We start from the raw sequence: 22,244 nt of genomic DNA, 5'->3' as shown, positions 1-22,244 counted from the left end.
GAGCAAGCCACGCCGTATAACCCCCTCTCCCTACACACAGGCCTTTACGCGAGTCTCAACACGACTCCACTATTAACAGTTCACAATACATTCCAAAGTCACGTGCGGGCAAAATGCTGCAGACGGGTAACTTTGAAGCAAGACAGTCTACACGGTCCATTGTGTGATTCTGAGACCGGTTAAAGACTACCAAGCTCAATATGTTTGAAACATTTTCATCCAAACGCAGCTAGCTCGCTGGCTAACAGGAAGCACTACTCCAACAATGTTAGCCCGATAGGCTTCAGGGAAGGCTGGATGACTAGCCTACTCGGTTAAAATAAGGTAGACATTAAGCCAGAGAGCTAACTTACACAGATTTAAGCAAAAAGTCTTACCTCGACAGAGAACTGTGGAAGTCGCGCAAAAGATAAAAAATCCAGTTATGTTCATCGCATAAGTGTAGACGACGTCGAACAATTGAACTCCATTTTCAGACTCGCGTAGCCTAAGTTTCGATTTCGATTCTTTCCCACGCAATTCCTGGTTATGGCCAAGCCTACTCCATACGGGAAGGATGCGGAAACCATCAACAACAACAAAATAGGTGTCGAACACAAAAAACAACAGACACCTTGCTCTCCGCGTGTAGAAACATTGGGAAAAGAGTAAAATGACTCAGTCGAGAATATTTAAATCTCCGTCATACCAGGCAAACCACAGCAAACCTCCCCCGTGTCATTTTGCGGTTAAGGTGCCAAAAGCGACACTGGGCACCCGGGGCTCTATGTGGCCGCAAACCAGCGCGTGACATCCGGAACTTGACTTAGCAAGGGAACTTTTCCTGTGTTGTTGCCATAGGTTGTTGCGCACTTCTTGTGAGCTGTGTTGATGTGTCCGCAAGATAGCCGCTTTTAGTTCCTCAGTTCACAGGGCGTCGTTGCCGAGAAATATGCGCTGTCGGTTCCCTGGAGTTTTCTGTGCGCTGTTACGAAACGCACATAATCAGGCCCACCGCAAAAACAGGAACCCGTGCAGTTTGGTGCTGTTGCATCTGCTGATCTCTCTCTCTCTCTCTCTCTCTCTCTCTCTCACACACACACACACACACACACATTTTGTGTTTTATCACCACAAAACGTCTTAATTAGGCCTACATTAAGTCAAGTAGTTTTCTGAAATTGTATGCAGCCTATAAATATGCAGATAGGCTAAATATGTAGCCTAAATGAGTCTCTCTCACACACACACACACACACACAGGCTACACACATACAGCCTATAAATATGCAGCCTAAATGAGCCTTTATCTTACCCTGGAGCTGATCACAGTGTACCTGATCGTAATTGCAGCCTATAAATATGCAGCCTAAATGAGCTACTGAAATATGCAGTATTTTTCATACATCTGATGTTTGTGGGAATATATTACCTATAATCTATATGCATATTGCCTACATGCCAGATAGCAAGGGGTCATCGGTTGCTCATCGGTTCTCTGGTGGTCCACTGGTAGGTTGCAGACTAATTGCCCAATATTCTGCCACTATTGGTCTAAAATCTTTTTAATTTGTTCGGTTATACATATATAATTTTAATAACTTTTCTTAATATTAATGACAAATTGGTGGTCCCAATGGCAGACCACAAGTGGCACGCCACCAGCAGCATACCACCAGCGGTCCACTATCTGCCAATATGATTCTACTTGAGATGGTCTAACACGAGTTTTTGTCATGTTAAGATGTGTTAATTTAATGGGCAGTAAAAGAAATCAGTCTGAAACTATTATATTTTCCACATTTTTAAAAATGGAAAAGGCACCGATTTCGAGGAATGACCGATGGAGACTGACGGCCTGCGGGCCATTAAGGGCCATTAAGGGTCATTAAGGGTCACGAAGGGTCATTAAGGGCCACCAAGGGTCATTAAGGGCCATTAAGGGTCATGAAGGGTCATTAAGGGTCATTAAGGGCCATTAAGGGTCACGAAGGGTCATTAAGGGTCACAAACAAAGGGTCATTAAGGGCCATTAAGGGCCATTAAGGGTCATTAAGGGTCATTAAGGGCCACGAAGGGTCATTAAGGGTCATTAAGGGTCATTAAGGGCCATTAAGGGTCATTAAGGGTCACAAACAAAGGGTCATTAAGGGCCATTAAGGGTCACAAAGGGTCATTAAGGGTCATTAAGGGTCATTAAGGGCACTTATTTGGATGTGTGGTGCCCTTACCCATGTAAAAACAGTGAAATAACTTGTTACACAATAGAAACATGATATCATTGGGAACACCTATTGTTCTAACTATAAAAAAATATTGCATGATATTTCCATAACCGCAAGATACATGCTTCCTGATGACCGCAAGAAGTTGTTAACAGACATTCACCAAGATGTGAAGGGTTCAGATGCAAAAGCCTCTAAATGCCACCTATGTCAAAAATGAGACAAAGATGGTGAGGGGATGCTCTCCACACATAGTATACGCTAATCAAATAATTTAACTTCTAAACCCACTAAATACCACTCTTCCTGGTCTGAAATATCGATTTATAGACAAAAACCTATAGGAGCCTGAATTTAAATGCTCATTTAAAAGAAAAGTAGTCAGACGGATTTAGAGGGTTTTGCATCTGAACTCTTCATGTATAGCCCGTCAGCAATCTATCTAAAATAACACCAATTTGCCTACCATTCATGATATGAAGTCAATCAATCAATCAATCAATCAGAAGTTGTGGGAAGTACATATAGCTTAAACTGTATGTTCCTTTCATTCCCCATTATGTTTTATTCGTACTGGCCAGGAGGGACGAATGAAACAAAACACACATTCCACTTCTGCTTAAATAACTCATGAACGGTTTTGATCGGAGCTGAAAATGCAACTGTATTTGACAGAGGACAGATGTAGGTTGCTGGTGACAGCTTTCAGTGTGGTACGATGTACCACACGATGATCATTTGTAAATGACATTTTCTTAAAAAGTCCTGGTTCTCCCCCTACTTTATGTAATAGACATGCAGGGTGCGAAAGCTTCCAGGCATAGCAACAGTAACTAAGGAGGGCGGGACTTAGTGAAGGGTCAATTAATTGTGATTATGGCGTCCGATGATTATGAAAACAACATAATGGAAATATAATGATTTCTTTGCTACGTTCAGTTTCATAATAATACTCTCAATTTGTCTTGAGTTGCTTTAGTGTGTGCTTTTTGCTTGTATTTTTTTCTGTTGGATTATATTAACAATTAAATTTAAAATGTAAAAAAAAATCAGTTTTGAAAATCATAAACCCCATTTCCTGCTGCACCCACCCACACACATAGAAAAACACAGACACTCACCCACACGGACTACACACACAGACACACAAAGACAAACACACAGAGACACAACCACCCCCACACACAGAAACTCTACCTGTTTGTGTATTGAGACCATTACAGATGATTCATAACTCAGCAGCACGTCAGGTCTTTAATCAGCCAATCAGGACGCGTGGAACTCTAATCTTCACTGGCGTCCTAATCCTGTAGCACCAGAAACTTTATCCTAATCCTGTAGCACCAGAATCCTAATCCTGTAGCACCAGAATGACATTCAAACCCCCAAATCATTCTGGCCCATAGACACATTCAAACCCCCAATGCTCACTGAGATCAATGCAAATTTGTATCTATTAGCTGGTTTGAGTAAGGCACCTAACTCCCAACTGCTCCCCTTGAGCAAGGCACATTACCCCCAACTGCTCCCTGGGCGCTGGATTAAGTGCTGCCCACTGCTCCAGTGTGGTATACTACGAATCTCGATTAGTGGGTTAGTGTGGTATGTTGCGCTCAAAGCCAGGGTATGCTGTGACACGAAAGTAGATCTGTTTTAGCGTCACTGTATCACCATGGTGTCTTATGCTGTCAACCAAACCTGGTCGGGAGGAGGTTATGTACTAAATTATGGCTCAAATCATGTAATCTACCGCTCACTGACCAATCAATTGTCTTAAAGGGAACTTGGCAGGATTTCCCCCTCTGCTGGAGAAATTGTGTATTATGCTATTTCAAACTGTGGAAAAAGGTAACGACAAAGCACATGGATTTGTTTACAAGCTAGCAAAACGGTTAGTATAAGTGCGGCAGACAATGTGGATGTTACAAGGTAAGAAACACGATGTAAAACGAGTTTCTTGTTCCTCACTTCTCTTTCCGGGACGGTAGTCTCAATGTTGCAAGGTTGGTTTTCCGCCTGGGGATGCTAGGGGCAGCGGGGAAAGTCACTATTTTCACCGGAACTGGTCATTTAACCATCCAAATGATTTCTAAACGGGTTTATTACGTTGAAATAGTTGCCAATTTCTCCTTTAAAAACGAAGTTCTCTCACGTGTAGGATTCTGTCATATATCTTACAGATGGAGCACCACCTCTACTAACATTTTGGATCTCGAATGCGCTTTAATAGTGCTGCAGGGCTGCCAACTTTTCAAAAAACCTTGGAGTGAGATTTGGTGGGGCCAACCAAAATTTTGCTGCGGAAATTTTTGTTTGGCTCGTTCAGCATTATACCGTACAGTAAAAAAAAAAAGTACATTGGTTCTCAGGTGTAGGGACCAGGGTCCCAGAGTTAAATTAACATTGGTATCAAAGGGATCTAGCCTAATGCTAGGACCATGGGCGATGGAGGCATTCTGAAAGTGGGTGGGACATTTCAGTGGGGGGTATGGGGGTCCTCCCCCAGAAATTTTTTTTTGGACTAGATGCAATTTCCTGAATTCTGGTACATTTTACCATGTTATTTAGATACTTCTATATAACAAAATAAAGCCAGCCTACGAAATTAATAAAAAGTAAATCATGCATAATTTAAAAATAACTCAATATATAGGCTACTTGGCTACGCAATAAGGTTTCCATTACAGCACTGCGGACGTTCAATGAACGCATGAAAGCGGATAAAGTAAATTAAATATCAAACTAAAGCGAAAATGTCATGCTTTTGAAGGCCTACCATTGTGCAGTCTAGCTGTGGTTAGTGACGTGATGCTGTTAATGGGGAGTTTTACATAAACCTATAGGTTATTATTTATTTGGCGTACAAACAGCACTGGTATTTCGCACGGCAATAGTGGGGGGGGGGGGGGGGGTCCAAACTAACAATTTTAAAAAGTGGGTGGGTGTTTTGTAAGAATTTAAGAAATGTTTGTATATTTTAACTTTTAAATGCATCAATCTGGTGCACTTTTAAAAATAAATTCAGAGGTCAGACTTGCTTATTTTTATGGAAATATTTGTGCTGTAGCCTAAGCTATTTTGCACTTCAGAATTATAACCATGCATACACAGGTGGAATAGTTATGGTGATATTGCAATAAGTTCACAACCACAAAAACATATGGTCCATTTCACAGTTCAGAAATGTTCAGCACTCCATGAAATTATGCAGAAGTGGTCACCTGTGTTTTTCAGCTAGTTCATTTAAGATAATATATTGGTCATTGTAATGGCCATAGCCTACAGGCTATTCCTTTTTCAGGATGTACCCATATCTGCATGATGTGAATGTTTGCATATGGCTTATGTCAGGCTTTATATCAATATTTGTGTCTCCTTATTTGATTTTCTTTATATTTTTGCATTAATGTCACTAGAAAGCATGGCAATATAAATATATTCATTTATCTGTGTAAGTGGGATTGGCTGGAACCTGACAATATAAGAACCATGATAGTGGGATAATCTACTGAGCAATTTACAAAAATGTATGTAGGCCTACTGACAAATAGTTTACATTAGAATACATTATAATTTCGCCCCAATGAGGCTATGTAGAAATGTGTTGCAATTTCAAAAACAGAGGCATGCTTTATATCCTCGTATTCGGTACGGTTTGCTGTTTATTGTGATATTAGGTTTGCCACATGTTGTGTAAAGGGTTAGTGAGATATTACAACCGAGAGTAATGGGTGTGCACTGTGTGCAAAATGCAAATATGATTAGCCTAAATTGCACGTCGGTTCAATGATAATTTTCTCGCAAACCATTTATCACAGCAACTTGGCGCTAATATCATTGGAAAGCTTAGATTCCGCTCGTTCACATGATGTGTGATATCATGTATAGGTTTAGTTTAGTTGAACCTCATCTGCCAGGTATTTGACCTACCACGTTGACACTTCAGCGTGAAAAATACTCAAAGCATAGGCCTACCTGAAGCCGGGGGAATGCGCCTGGGATGGCTTTTGAAGTAGCATCGCAAATGAGAGAAAATTTAGAAAATTCCAGACAGGGGGTGCTCTTGAACCCTCTCACCGTCTCTGAAAGCATAACCGTGGCTCAACAGGTAGATCTATAGGCTAAACTCATTTTTCAGGCATCTGACCGACCGGGTTGACTCTTCAGCGTGAGAAATCGTGGGTGTGGCGTGTGAGTGTGTGAAACTAATCAAATGCGTGTGTCTCACGGCCAATGCGTGAGAGTTGGCAGCTATGGTGCTGTGCGTGCAAATATCCCACTATGGACGTGCATACCATACAACAACTGATGACAATTGATTTATTTGATGTTATAGGTTAGACACAAAAAATGACCGCAGTGTAGATTAAGCTATTGCTCATGAATGCGGAAGTAATTGCTTTTAAATAGAGGCGGTCTTGTGCGTCTCCACGTTTCACGATTGGCCAACGTCATCCCAACACCGAGAATGCGCACAGATCTGAGCTGAAAGCCTAGTTTGACAAATATATCACATAACTGCTATTGTAGTATCACTTAACGTATACCCCTGAGTCAAGGCTCTGTGAAGCCTCGATATGTCTACATAGCCTAGATATGTCTAACGTGCTTCGTAGTATACCTCACAGGTGTGTAAGTGTGTGTTGGATTAAGTGCTGCCCACTGCTCTATGTACTCTACACCCCGGTTTAACATAACTTATGTGTGTGTGTGTACTTTACACCCCGTTTAACATAACTTAAAGGGGAATTCTGGCGATTTTTCGCACAGATTTCCACTCGTCCAGTGCACCTCTGGCGCTCCTGTGGCAACTCTCTGGGAGGCAGGCGCACAGCATCTTCAAGCTCAAGAGACACAGATTGGAGTTTGAGTTAACAGACCATCCACAAGAGACACAGACACAGGTTTGAGTTTGTGTTAACAGACCATCCACTTTCAAAGGACCATCTTGTACAATTGTAAGCCTACATTTATCTATTATAAGATACTGAATATCCCAGTTTTTAAAACATATTGATCTAAAAATCTTTAGGGGAACAAAATTCTGCAAATCATTTCGGAACAGGAGCAGACACAGGCACGCATCTGTAATGGTGTGTGTGTGTGTGATTAGGAACAGGAGCAGACACAGGAGCATTTAGACATGTCACATTTATTGGCAGTGGGGTGTGTCACACACACCAGAATCATAAAGTATGGCACCTTCTACACACACTCAGTTCAAACATTAAACACACACAAACAGTTCAAACAGAGCAACACACCATTACTTACACACATACACTAGGGCTGGGACAACGCGTCGACGTAATCGATGACGTTGACGCAAAAAATACGTTGACGTAAAATATGCGCGTTGATTCATCAAGCATAACGCGTGCAGCCAAATATTTTAACATTTTACACCTTCAGTGTTTCCCATACGTTGACTAATCTGTGGCGGGGAAAATCAAAACCGAAACAAAACAAAATCAAAACTGGCCTTTTTAATAGATCAGATAAAGTCCTTTCATTGAGCTGCACTTTTTACGCACGCAGCCTTTCCTTGCCCTGCCCGCTCTCTCTCGTAACGAGCCCGCTGCCCCTCCTCTGCATGTGCATTTAACAAAATATTCACGATTGATAGATAGATAGATACTTTATTGATCCCCAGGGGAAATTCAAGATGTTGGAGGATTGTTGTTGCCACATAGAAGCATTGCATAGAACTAGGCTAAATTGCTATTAAATCCGCTTAGCATTGTGACCATGATGCGCAAATTTGTTCAAAACTGCTGCATTAAAGTTACCTCTGCTAAGGTCTTATCACAACATAGTATATTGAGGAGACTAAGCTAAGTTAGGTTATAAAATCAAGCAGTATCTCAAAGCTAACGTTAGAATACTGTTTGGATGTCGAGTTTAGCATGCTTACTTACAGCTGCTTGTCAATTTCATTACTCATGCAGGGCTCATTTTATTGACTCTGACACTGAATGTTTGCAAAATCCCGATGTGAATGGAAAAGTGTTTTTCAAGACTCAAAAGTGCTTGTCCCAAGGAGAAGTACGAACCGTTATTTGAACTAACTACGTTATGAATTGCATCCACACATCAGCAGCCTTTTAACTGTGTTAATGTTAATTGCAAGGATTCCCTCACAAACGTCTTAAAGTGGCAGGCACTCAATTAGACCTATACACTACTGAACTTTATTGAATGCTACCTCTGACTAAGAATGCATTACTTTACACTTATATAGTCTTTTATTTTGGAATTGAAAGAGCAATACACATAGATTGCAATGTTAAGGAATTCATGTTTTTTCATTCAGATATGTAAATCAACATGTATAAATTGCTATTAGTCAATTAATGGGGAGATAATCGATAATCAAATCGAAATCGAATCGGACTGAAAAAATTAATTGTTAGATTAATTGATGCATCGAAAAAATAATCGTTTATCCCTACCCTAACATACACACTCTCTTAGTTCAAACAGAGAAAACCACACCCTTACACACACACACACACACACACCTGCTGTAATCTGACCGGTCTACCTCCAGCTTAGCTCGGCTGGGCTTTCCCACCACCGGCATGACACATTGGCCTTACGCACCCTGTGTAGTTGCATTGCCCACGGACGATACACACACACACACACACACACACACACACACACACACACACACACACCCACCCTGCTCTGATAAGCTGACCCTCTCTAACTCAAACACACACACACACTATTCGTAGCATAGCGTAGATGATTGGCAACACAAACAAGATACACACATGCCCACCCACTTGCTCGCTCACACATACACACACACACACACTCACTCACACACACACACAAACTCACACACACACACACACACACTGAAACTCACACACACACACTCACACACACACACACACACATAAACTCACACTCATGGTCAAGTTCAGGGTTCTGAAGTTTTGAACTCAGCTTGGAGTGAGATTTGTTCATGTGTGTGTGTGTGTGTGTGTGTGTGTGATATCAGTGATGAGTTAGAGTTAGAGGCCCCTCCCCCTCCTCCTTCTTCCTTTTCCTCGTGTTGGTCATGCTGTCCACAGGAGTCAGACCCTCTGATTGGGTCAATGCTGCTGATGAGGTCATGTGACTGCAGCTCTGCACCGGGATTGGACAGCGTCTGATGGACAAACTTTCCTGACAAGAACTGCAGAGGACAGAACACAGGAGTGAGATGACTGTGTGTGTGTGTGTGTGTGTGTGTGTGTTACCTCAAGAAAGTGGTCAGGTACTCTACAGGGTCTCATGTAGTCCTTGATGTGTGTTACGGCCCCCTAAGTTCCTTAATGTTCCCATTATGGTTTTTGGCACCCCCTACTGGCTGTGAGTGGTAATGGTTCTGTATTACCGCCTATCTCCATTGTGTGCTCCCAACCAGGTGATCTAATTAGCCAGGATGCGGTGCACCTGGCCAGCCTCTTCAAAAGGCCCATTCCAGGCCTGGGGCCGTATTCACAAAGAATTTTAAGGCTAAAAGTAGCTCCTAAGTGGCGAATTTAGGAGCAACTCCTAAAACTCCTAAAAATAATGGGCGTGTCACTCCTAACTTTAGGACTCCTAATTTTTTTCACTAAAAGTAATTCACGAAGCATTTTAGACCTAAAAGTAGCACCTAAGTCTGGGACAGCTTAAAAGAAGTCAAGAGGACTCCTAACTCACTAAGACCTATTCACAAACCCTTTTTGTGGCATTTCACGTTGCGATGTTTTGAAATGCGTATGCGGCAACAGGAGCTTCTAATCGCGAGGGAACAATTTTGCATTGTAGGCATAAAAGGGATGCAATAATGCCACCAACAACAACCAAAACAACTCATTGTCAACATGTAAATTAAATGTAACGTTTCATTGTGAATCAAATTAAAATGTTCTCCTCTTTGCAAACATAGGCATATGGTGACAGATTAATTTAATAATGTTGCAAAGATACTGCATCAATCCGTAGGCCTATGTTTCATTAGGCTACTAGGCTACTTGTTTTGCCTTACTCTTTATTCATTTAGGCTAGGCCTTTTTATTCAGTTATTCATCATCTTCCGTCCTTCGCACTACTTGTGTAGCCCACGCATTCTCCGACCTGTCACCTGTCACTCATCATCGTAAGGGAGGTGTTTGGAATCATTCCCGCGTTACAATCATCAGCCAATCAAGGTGGTCACTTCAGTCAAGCTCGTGCATGAGTAATGACGTCATCCATAGCAACGAAGACTCACTTAGTTTAGGAGTTGTAATTTTTCCTTACTAAGAGTAGGTCTGAAAGGCTTTGTGAATAACTTTTAAGAATAAAGAGTAAGGCAAAACAAATAGCCTAGTAGCCTAATGAAACATAGGCCTACGGATTGATGCAGTAGCCTATCTTTGCAACATTATTAAATTAATCTTTCACCATGCCTACGTTTGTAAAGAGGAGAACATTTTAAACGTTACATTTAATTTACATGTTGACAATGAGTAGTTTTGGTTGTTGTTGGTGGTGTTATTGCATCCCTTCTATGCCTACAATGCAAAATTGTTCCCTCGCTATTGAAAGCTCCTGTTGCCGCATACGCATTTCAAAACACCGCGACGTGAAATGCCACAAAAAGGGTTTGTGAATAGGTCTTAGTGAGTTAGGAGTCCTCTCGACTTCTTTTAAGCTGTCCCAGACTTAGGTGCTACTTTTAGGTCTAAAATGCTTTGTGAATTACTTTTAGTGAAAAAAATTAGGAGTCCTAAAGTTAGGAGTGACACGCCCATTATTTTTAGGAGTTGCTCCTAAATTCGCCACTTATGAGCTACTTTTAGCCTTAAAATTCTTTGTGAATACGGCCCCTGCAGAGCATTTTCTGGGTTTTTCTGGCTGGTTCTTCGCTGGACTCCAGGTTTTCCATGCTGTTGAGCGTTTTTGGTGGTTTTTTAAAGCCCGCTTTTTGCCTTTTTGTGAACTGTTCAATAAAACCCCTATTCCAGTCTTAACCCTGCTGTGCAGGGGTTTTCCTCTGGGAAACCGTAACTGTGTGTGTGTGAGTGTGTGTGTGACACACAAAGTCAGGTAGACTACAGGGTCTCATGTAATCTTTGATATGTGTGTGTGTGTGTGTGTGTTACCTCAGTAAAGTGGTCAGGTAGACTGCAGGGTCTCATGTAGTTCTTGATGTGTGTGTGTGTGTGTGTGTTACCTTAATAATGTGGTCAGGTATACTGCAGGGTGGTCTCATGAAGTCCTTGATGTGTGTGTAGTGGCGGTTGATGAAACAGTAGCAGCCGATGCTCAAAGCCACCAGCACGGAGAAAGCAGCAGCCAGAGACACCGCCAGGTACAGCTCCTTCTCCCGCTCTACACACACACACACATGCACACGCATGCGCACGCGCACACACACACACACACACACACACGTGCACACGCATGCACAGGAAGAGGTGGGGAGAGAGTTACTTTTTACATTTGTTTGTTTGTTTGACTTTTCTGTGTGTGTGTGTGTGTGCATTTGGGAGTGTGCATTTGTGAGTGTGTGCGTGTGTGTGTGTGTGTGTGTGTGTGTGTGTGTGTGCATTTGTGAGTGTGCGTGTGTACAGTGCTGTTGCCACAACAGTCATTATTACAGTGCATGAAAATGCACTGTACTGTTCTTCCTAGGCTTCTTCTTCTTCTTCTTGTAACGCAATTAATGCAGCTTCAACCGCTTAACGTAGAAACTTCATTCAAACTTTGTCACGTAGATCTTACTTAGGACACCCGGGCAATGTATTTTTCATCTTTGTAACTTTTATACTTTTTAAAATATTAATTAAAAACTACTCAAAATTTCCCCATAGACTTAACATGGGCTGATGACATCACAATAGAGCCGTTAAGCAATTAGAATCCTATGGCAGGTGTTCGGGCCACCTGGATCAACTGCCAGTCTCAGGCTTTAAGCATACAAACTGGCCCTATTAAGACTACACATCCTGTTCAACTGCTTCCTCTGCCAAAAAAATGTTTCAAAATAAAAGTCCTCACTACAATATTTCACTGTTAAACAATTTAACCCTTTAAACTACTGAACTTTTTAACTGTTCAGCCATTGTAACTGTTACTTGTCATCAACTATGACTATGACTATGACTATAACATGGTTAGCATAGTTAACATGGTAGTTAGCATAGTTAGCATAACTACTAAAAATGATTAGCTAGGTTAGCTAGGTCACATGGTTAGCATACTTAACATTTTAACATTGTTCACATGCTAGTTAGCATAGTAACTTGGTTAGCATTATTATCTTTGTAAACATATTTGCAAACATTAGAGCCATTCCAACTGTCAGTTATCGTCAACTATCTACCTAAATAATTTAACCATTTAAAGTATCCACCTATTTAACTGTTCAGTCATTCCAACTATATTAAACCTCATCTACTTAGCAACCAATATAGTTTGTTTTTACTCTGTATGATATTTTACATCATATTTTTGCATTTTCATGCACTGTATTTCCTTCAGGAAGTAGTTATTATTATTATTATTATTATTATTTATTTGTTATTATTTATTATGCGTTTCCTAACAACCATCAAGACCCTCAACCTATAAAAACACTGCTGAGCTCCGTTAACTCATGATGCACCCAATGACAGGTCATGTGACAGGTCAGTAGGGATGGGCATCGTTAAGAAATTATTGATATCGATGCCATTGTCAAGTCTGCTTATTGATGCGATTCCCATATTGATTCCTGTATCATTTGCTGAACACTTATAGGATGGCTTTTAGAGTTGTTGGCTTTGAATGTCTAATTTAAAGTGGTTTTAGAGAATGAATACCAAGTGTGCAATATCAATAAAGAAAAAAAATTCTAAAAAAGTAAACATTTCTAAAACAAAGCTTTGTATTGGAATCGTTAGTGGAATCGTTAACGTGTGGATGTGTATGATTCCGATGGATCGGAACGTTTGGAACCGGTTCCTAACCGATACCTGGAACCGATTCCCAAGCCTACAGGTCAGAACTGCAGACAGGCCATTTTATGGAGTGAGATAGCTGTCAAAATATTTGTGTCCATAGATTTGATACACGTGCGTATTTGTCTGTAGTTGTGCATAAAATAAATATTTGTGAATTCTCGAATGAGTCCAGTCGTGCATAAAATATATTGTGTTTATTTTTTGGCCTTTTATGCCTTTAATTTACAGGACAGTAGAGAATGACAAGAAAGTGAGTGGGAGAGAGAGTCGGGGTGGGATCCAGAAAGGACCACGGGGCGGGAATCGAACCCGCCGTGCAGGTGCCAGTTGCTGGGGCCTATTGTGTGTATTTTATCCATCAGAATAAGGATGAAAAAAAATATATGAATTCAAAAATTACAAGTACTTTACAGTTGGCTTTCTTTGGTATGAGTACGACTTCGCACAAGTGACTCAACTGTCAAAATACGTCATCGCCGCATTCACAGGCATTATTTGTTGAGAAAAGAAACATAGATTGAGATCAAGACTGCGCATGCGCTGAGACTAATCCGGCGGGGGCAGTGTCATTACTGCGGGTTAGGCACCGCAGCTTGTAGTTGACATGTCGCCGCTAACGTTTGTGATAGCTACAGTGGGCATCGCTTTCAAATGGCCACTTCAGTCGCGCATTACGAGGCGTGAAGCTGCGTGAAGCTTTAGTACCACTTTCAGGCACTGTGCGTCGCTCTGCCACTGTACATCGCTCTGCCTGCCGTCCCTTCTGAAAAAGCTCGATTTACCTAGATTTAGGCTACTTGGGTATGGCTTAAGGCTTGACTACACGGTGGTAACGGAAATCGAAATTTGCTGTCTACATTACTGTCAGTGTTGGGTTAACGCAACTACGCAAATCAAAACAGTGGTGTGAAAATTGAGCCAGTAGAGAATTAACTGTTCAGAATTAATCTGTAGCCTTGGGTAGGCTTCTGCGACGTTTTTAACAGGCTACGCTATAGAGGCTTAGACAACTATGACCCACGTTTTGGTTTCGTAAATTAATTTGCCCTACTTCTTGACTGCAATGTAATCAATTGACTGCTTGACATGTCATTTTTATTTTTCTGTACAATAAACAAATACATCTGCTTTATGCTGCAGAATTACATTCATATTTGGAACTTGCATAGTCCAATGCATCGTTACACTACGTTAGTGTTTCCCAAAACCATAGTAGCAACGAACGTTCGCAACCACTATCGTAAAGTTGTGTAGTCCACTGACGCCAGTTATTTGTTTGCAAATTAATAATTATAAATATATTTAGGTTTCTAATTGATATTTACACTTCTAACCACCATACATCCATATTTTAAAATGCCCAAGGCAGAAAATACATAAATTAAAAGTCAATTTGCAGCCATGTGCACGTAAGTAAAAGTCACACACCTGCAGATAATAATAAGGTGGTGCACACTTTTTGACGAGTCAGCTGAGAATATGTAACCTTTGATTTTCATGGGGGGGGGGGGGGGGTCCTTGTTAGTTTAAACAAACCAAGCCAAGAAGGCTGATTCTGATTTTGATAATATGATCTGCACAAAAGATAAACTTAGGTAAACAACGATGTCAATATTGTTGTCAAAATCTTAACCCAGATTCGAACTCTTGGACAGGGGACTGGTAACTGCTGTGCAACGGCGGCTGTCATCTGCCGGCCTTAACGCAGTGCGCCACAGAAGTATGTGCAGGTGCCCGTTCACGTGCTACTAAACGTCATTAACCACCTTAGTCCAAACTACTGAAGTTTGGAAACTGTCATGGTCCAAACTTACAGTACTATGTAAGTACGACAGTTTTGGTAAACAGTCGTAACTTACATGTTGGTTAGTTGAACGATGCATCCTGTTAGTAAAAAGCTAACCTCCATAGTTGTAAGGGAAACGCACCCCAGATCAGCTTGTAGGCCATTAGCAATCTGTTTATTTTATTTTATGAAGCCTACACAGTAGATCACATGCCACATTCTCACTTTCAATAGACAGATGCAATAGCCATTGGTCAAGTATTAAGTATAAAGCAATTAAGATAGTACCCTATACAAAAAGTACTTCATACTATCATAAAAATTCGTTAAAACGAATAGCATTTTGCAACTCGTTTGCAAAACACTGGATTAAATATCGTAGGCACAGGAGAAAACTTGTACATCCATTGGCCCGTGGGGAGATCACATGCCAGTTGCCTCTCCCTTCAGTGCTATGACTCGTTCGGCTGTGAGCTTGTTTCGCCAAAAAAAATGCGTCTTTGTTCATGGGTTTGGCCTCACAGCAGAGGCTTAGACAACTATGACCCACGTTTTGGTTTCGGAATTTGCCCTACTTATTGACTGCAATGTAGTCAATTGACTGCTTGACAGGTTATTTTTATTTTTCTGTACAATAAACAAATACATCTGCTTTATGCCGCAGAATTACGCACTTGGCCAGCCTATAGAACGGGCACATTTTGGAGAGAATAGAGAATGTACGCACGCAAGAATCTGTAGGCTATTTGTGGCTGGTTACCAGCAAACAATGTTTAATGGATTAACTCAAGACGTCAAACATTTCCTAAACAATACAAACAGAAAGGATGCAGCAGGCAGCAAATGTAGAAGAGTCATTTCCAGTGGAAGAACAAAATGCTGAATGAAGCCCAAAGATATGAAGAAGATATGAAGGCATATCTGGCAAGTTGTTATTTTTATAAAGCGTGAGCATGCCACACTATCCACAGCTGTGGTAGCGGGGGGGTTGCCGCGAATGCAGGCTTGCCCAAAAAAAGGCCTGTGGTTTGCGCAGCCTACAGTAAGTAGGTCTTAGTGAGTTAGGAGTCCTCTAGACTTCTTTTCAGTTGTCTCAGAGGTGGAAAGTTGCGTTCATTGGGGGCAGGGCCGGATTAACAATTCATAGACCCTTGGGAACAAATGTCTGATGGCCCCCCCTGCCCCCCAGCCAACGTGAATCGGGCGGTCAGTTAATAGGCCTATCGTGAAGATTTGTATTGCCATTTAAGGCACGAGCGCATCTGTGAGGCCAAGCCTCACCAAGTAGCCCGTTTGTTTACAACTAACATTACATTTAATTAAACTGCTTATAGGCTATGCCGAAATAGTTTCAACATTTTGAATATCAGTGTCGGGTGAATTAGGAAATGCCTTATGGCTGAAAGCTGCTTGGGATCCCCCCTGTCAAGCAATAACCATACAAAAAGTTAAAAACAGATGACATGATGCGCGTCACTGGCATAATGCGCAAATAATATAGCCTAGATATTCCAATATATTCGAATACATGTGTTTATTTTAGAGGGGATATTCGAACGTCATTTTTGAGCAATTTTGACAGCCCTAGTCCACTGTAGGCTATGCCAATCGTCTATTAACACCTTCCACCTAACCCCGGTGAGTGGGGGTCGCTATAATGCGTGTGAAATAGCACCATTGAGTAGCCTATGCGAAATAGCCTTAAAATTGTTCCGGTGTTGTGTGCCTTCTGGTTTCTCCACCTACTGGTTTCCTTGCACGTGCATGCGCTGCAGCAGTTGTCAGACATTCACAAACAAGTTGTTTTAGGCGGTTTGAAGTCGCTTTTCATACGCCATGAGCGCTCGGCTACATTACAGCCACTCGGACAAAAGACATGTAAAAAATATATGTTTTGAAAACTAGCAGTAAACTGGATTCGATCCCGCAAAAGCAACACACGCGTGACTCTCTCCATCCTGATTCCCTACTCTTTGAGCCAACTAATATGTTACGCAAATCAATTAACTATTGTAGGCTACCATTAATTAATAACGTAGGCAACACCCAGGTAACATGTTGTCCAGGCTATCTGGAACAAGGGTGCCTCTCATCTACAACAACTGGTTACCTTTGGCTGCTACAGTCTTCAGTGCACTGTGCACAGTAGGCCTATGCTACTCTTTGTGGTTGATCAACTAAAAATAAAAGATGTATTTGGTGATGACGTTATTGTAGGACTAGTAGACCTAAATTCTGAGAAATTAAATGGTACGAGAAACGATCTACATAGCGCACCAGACCGCAATGTTTTCAAGGGTTGAATGAAGGGAGTTTGCAAAAATTTGTGTATTTTTCAAGTCAATAAACATTTTTAATTTTCAAATGTCTTTGTCAGGGAACATCTGACTTTTAAAAACCATAGGCCTGGTAGTCGCTCAGACAAGGAGTTATAAGATAAAGGCAATACCATTTGTGTCACCTAATGCAGTTCAGTGAATTAGCAAGATACCATCAGAAGCCAACAATCATAAAGCACAGTGTGCGCGCGCGCTCTCTCCCCTGCGCATAAAGCTGTCTGCGTGTTGTAGGCTAGATTTGCGTGAGTTCTTTCTATCTGCTTTACTTTTGTGAGTTGCGACCACCTAGGCTATGTTATAGACGTTCTATGAGGTACCAGTGTTTAGCTGTGTCACAAAACAATAAGCTTTGTCAGACTACTTTTAAAATGATATTCAGGGCTATATAGGCTATATTTTAAACATTCGGGGCTGAAGACCCGACAAAGCCTTGCGTTAATTCTTCAGGTGGGAAGTGTCAGGAATTTTCATACGAGAGACGCTCTCATTGGTGGTTAGTATATGAAGTAGGGAATTGACAGCAACATATCCAATCACATTATGAGAGATGCTGAATTTAACATAAACTGCGATGTTTGATTTTAAATGAATGTAAATTTAGCCGGGACTGTAAGCTAGCACACGTGGGTGCTCGATGTTTTCAGTGGGTGCCCGAGAGACGGAGCACCCACGGTATCGGCGCCTATGACAAGCGTATCTCGCGGTTGCATCCATTACAAACAAACATGCAATGTGAACGTCTGGGATTGGGGAGAGCACTAAATGCTCTTCTGAATAAGCATGAAGTCAAGCCTTTAAATGAAAAACACTCTTTAATAATCAAAGAAATAAACGCTAATGAAGTAAACTTGTGACCATCAAAAATAGTTTATCGCCTGTAACTCCGTGATAACAGGACGTAACAGGAAGGCATTTGGCTGAGCAACGGAGGTTAATATGCTCTATATTTTGTCCAAATGATGTCTATCATCGTTGCACTCGGAGAAAACCAGAATATTTAATTTATCCTGCATTTCTTCTACGGCTGCAAACGGGATTCACTCGCCGTTAACTAAATATTTCTTTATTAGGGCAGGGCAGGCATATTATTAAATTATGTCTAAACCAGTCTGCTAAAGTCTGTAGTGAAGTCTGTGTAGGGTTTTCCAGCTCCATTTCTTTTTACGAGACATCCTGCTCACTTGAGACCTCTGCCGGTTGTTGCAGCGTCGTTGCAGCGTCACTGGAAAAATACAAATTAAAGTCGCGTGATGTCGCGTGATCCCGCGCGCGGACTGCGAGGGAAGCTGGCCAAGTCGAAGCACTGCCCACTGTACCTGTGGAGTTGAACTAATAGTCTTTTTTTCCCTTCGTTTTTTGCCTTACGATGTCGGGAAGAACCTGTTGTGTGTTCGGCTGTTACAACAGCAGTGGGAAAATACAGATATGGAACAAAAATATATAAGTTCACCCGCCGTTATTACACAGCCTGCCCCTGTGTAACACCATACATAAGCACTACACAGATTCCCAGGGCGAGCCGAAGACCAAGCTGTTCGTCAGAAGTGGATTGTGAACATCAACCGAAAGGATTTTGTTCCGAACAAACATATCACGGTAAGTTTTGTTTAACAGTATTAATCTTAAATCTTGCCAGTTGCCACAATGACTAGCATGTTGTTGTCTAGTCTTGCATGGCGAACCATCAGCTAACTTTAACGCTATCTATGTTGGTGTGTTAAGACATGGCACCAAATATTTGACGTAGAAGCAAAACTGTAAAGTAAGTGTGTGCTAGGAACTTCGGTAGTCGCCAGAATAATTATATCCATCAACTAAATGGCACTATTGAAAAATTATTTGCTTTAACTACTAACGTTAGGGCAGCCATGGTGGCCATCAAATCAACATGATTTGGCATTACAAACAGAAAACGTATGATGGAGTTCGGGGGCAAGCGACACTATGCTAGTTGCAAGATTGCTTTCCTTCTTTGGTAACGTTAACCATGAAAACATCAGTCATATGGAAAGCGTTTTCCTCCGATTCAGTATTGTAATAAACAGTTTTTGGGTAGCACTCACGTTAAAAACTCACTTGGATATTTGATGTAGATGTTGTGCAAAATGTTGCATGATTGTTTTTGGGTTAAATTTGCTGTAGTTATAATCTACATGTAAGTCAATGTCCTTTTCTCTATATTTGTATTTTATCAGGGGTCAATGTCATCTGGAAGAGCACCTCCCAAAAGAAGATGTCTTCAGCCCTTACAAGAGGACACATCATGTGCTTGGAACTTGTGCACAATATGTATTTACATGTGTGTGTGTGTGTGTGTGTGTGTGTGTGTGTGTGTGTGTGTGTGTATGTAACTAATTCTGTGTGTGTGTGTGTGTGTGTGTGCGTGTGCCTGTGCCTGTGTGTGTGTGTGTGTGCCTGTGCCTGTGTGTGTGTGTGTGTGTGTGTGTGCATGTGTGTCCATGTGTGTGTGTATGTGTGTGTGTGTGTGTGCGCGCATGTACATGTGTGTGTGTGCGTGCGTGTGTGTGTGTGCACACTAACCTGAGTGTGGGATAAGCCGGCACACAGGATCGCTGGGTGAGCCGTATGGTTTGCTGTAGAGCAGGTAGTGCACCTGTACACAGTACCGCTCTCCAACAGGTAACGGCTCCACTCGCACCGCTGACCCACAGCCCTCACAGAACACCTGTTAAACACACACACACAATTAGTTACATACACACATACACACACACACACACACACACACACACACAATTAGTTAAACAAATTGGACTGGTGCTGTACATTAACAATAGATGGTGCAATCCCGGACATGTAACAGTGAAGGAGACTGTATGCTGTAAGGATGTGGAGTTATTAGCGGTTAGTCTCCGTCCGTACTACATGCCGAGGGAGTTCTCGCACGCAATTGCTGTCTGTGTTTACGTTCCACCCCGAGCTCTTCCGGATACAGCGTGTGACGTCATCCACTCCACAATCGCAAGGCTTCAAACCCAACACACTGACGCCTTTTTTGTGATCTCTGGCGACTTCAATCACATAACACTGGATTCCACACTCACAAATTTTTACCAGTATGTTGACTGCCCTACAAGGAAAAACAGGACAATAGACCTCATGTATGCAAACGTGAGGGATGCATACAGTGCAAACCCCCTCCCCCCACTGGGAAAGTCAGACCACAACCTCATTCATCTCCAGCCAATGTACAAGCCCAAAGTACAGAGGCTACCAGTTCCCACACGCACCTTCAGGAAGTGGACACCCGAAGTGGATGAGGCTCTGAGAGACTGCTTCGAGTGTACTGACTGGAGTGTGTTACAGAATGGAGAGGACTTGGAGGAGGTCACACAGTGCACAACTGACTACCTGAACTTCTGCATGGACATTGTTGTTCCCACCAGAACTGTACGCTGCTTTCCCAACAACAAGCCTTGGATAACCAGCAATGTCAAGACCCTTCTCAACAGGTAAAAGATGGCGTTCAGAGAGGGGGACATGGCAGAGCTGAGGCGCGTGCAAGGGGAACTCAAATTCAAGCTGAAGGAAGCTAAGGAGGATTACAGAAAGAAGGTGGAACAGAAGCTGCAGGAAAACAACTTGAAGGAGACATGGGACTGCATGAAGGTTATCACTGGCCTGAAGAAGAACAGCAGCTCTGTGGAGGGGGACCTGGACAGGGCGAACCAGTTGAACCACTTCTACAACAGGTTTGACTGCCCTGCTCCAGCTCCAATGGCGGTGGTCTGTCCACCATCCCCCAGCCTCACACCCCCTCAATACCAGCGCAACACTCACCTCCATCATCACAGGCTATCGTACCCCCACCATCACTGGATTTTGCACCCCTCCCCCACATGGCGATCACGAACAATGAGGTGACAACGACCTCAGTCAACAGCCATCAGACACACAGATCCCAGATGCACCCCTCCCCCTCCCCTCCCCTCACACCCCTCACCATTACAAAAGATCAAGTGACAGTCCAACTTAAGAAATTGCGCAGCAATAAAGCAGCTGGGCCTGACAGACTGTGCCCAAGGCTACTCAAGGCCTGTGCTGCTGAACTGGGGGAGCCACTGAAGCACATCTTCAACTGGAGTCTACGTCTCGGACAAGTTCCAACACTGTGGAAGACATCATGTCTCACCCCTGTCCCTAAGAAGCCATACCCTAGTGAGCTTAATGACTACAGACCTGTCGCTCTTACATCACATGTGATGAAGACAATGGAGCGATTGGTCTTAGGCATGCTCACACCCCAGGTACGCCATGCACTAGACCCGTTACAGTTTGCATACCAGGAGAAAGTGGGCGTGGACGATGCCATCACTTATCTTCTACACAGGACACATTCCCACCTGGACAAGGGGAAAAGTGCTGTGAGAATCATGTTCTTTGATTTCTCAAGTGCTTTTAACACCATCCAGCCCCTCAGATTGGGAGACAAGCTCTTGCAGATGGGTGTGGACACTCACCTGGTAACCTGGATTACAGATTACCTGACCGAGCGACCACAGTTCGTCAGACAGAAGAACTGTCTATCTGACACTGTGATCTGCAGCACCGGAGCGCCACAGAGAACTGTGCTCTCCAGTCCTGTTCACCCTGTACCCATCTGACTTCTGCTACAACACCGAGTCATGCCACATGCAGAAGTTTTCTGATGATACTGCAATTGTGGGGTGTATCAGGAACGGGCAGGAGGAGGAGTACAGGAGCCTGGTGGAGGACTTTGTGCAATGGTGCAAACTCAATCATCTTCAACTTAACACTTCAAAGACCAAGGAGATGGTAGTGGATTTCCGCAGGTCTAAGCCCACTCTGAAACCAGTCCACATTGATGGGGTCAATGTGGAGGTGGTTAGCACCTACAAGTATCTGGGTCTCCACCTGGACAATAAACTGGACTGGTCAGCCAACACTGACGCACTCTACAAGA

The 22,244-nt window shown here is 42.5% G+C and overlaps 2 protein-coding genes across 11 annotated transcripts in view; both read right to left on the bottom strand.

Moving 5' to 3' along the window:
• Positions 1-1,004, bottom strand: part of LOC121686036 — a 31,304-nt gene extending 30,300 nt beyond the window's left edge. For 2 of the 3 annotated variants that reach the window (XR_006023604.1, XM_042066815.1), the window contains exon 1: positions 378-1,002. Coding sequence is in view for 2 of the 3 variants with exons in the window: in XM_042066815.1 (XP_041922749.1) it covers positions 378-432 (55 nt within the window). In the remaining variant the exon portion in view is untranslated. Of the gene's footprint in view, positions 1-377 lie in introns of all 3 variants that reach the window. The other variant, XM_042066816.1, reaches the window with a different exon arrangement.
• The window catches only part of LOC121686136, a 47,523-nt gene that overhangs the window by 8,134 nt on the left and 17,145 nt on the right, over positions 1-22,244 (bottom strand). For 2 of the 8 annotated variants that reach the window (XM_042066823.1, XM_042066827.1), the window contains 3 exons: positions 19,841-19,985; positions 11,404-11,561; positions 9,037-9,393 (listed from right to left, as the gene is read on the bottom strand). In XM_042066823.1, coding sequence (XP_041922757.1) covers positions 9,136-9,393; positions 11,404-11,561; positions 19,841-19,985 — 561 coding nt within the window. In that variant the 3' untranslated portion in view covers positions 9,037-9,135. The other 6 variants (XR_006023740.1, XM_042066826.1, XM_042066824.1 and 3 more) reach the window with 6 other exon arrangements.

The sequence above is a fragment of the Alosa sapidissima genome, chromosome 2 (genome assembly GCF_018492685.1).
Source record: "Alosa sapidissima isolate fAloSap1 chromosome 2, fAloSap1.pri, whole genome shotgun sequence".
Taxonomy (NCBI): Eukaryota; Metazoa; Chordata; class Actinopteri; order Clupeiformes; family Clupeidae; genus Alosa; species Alosa sapidissima.
This window is presented reverse-complemented; position numbering and strand designations above follow the sequence as displayed.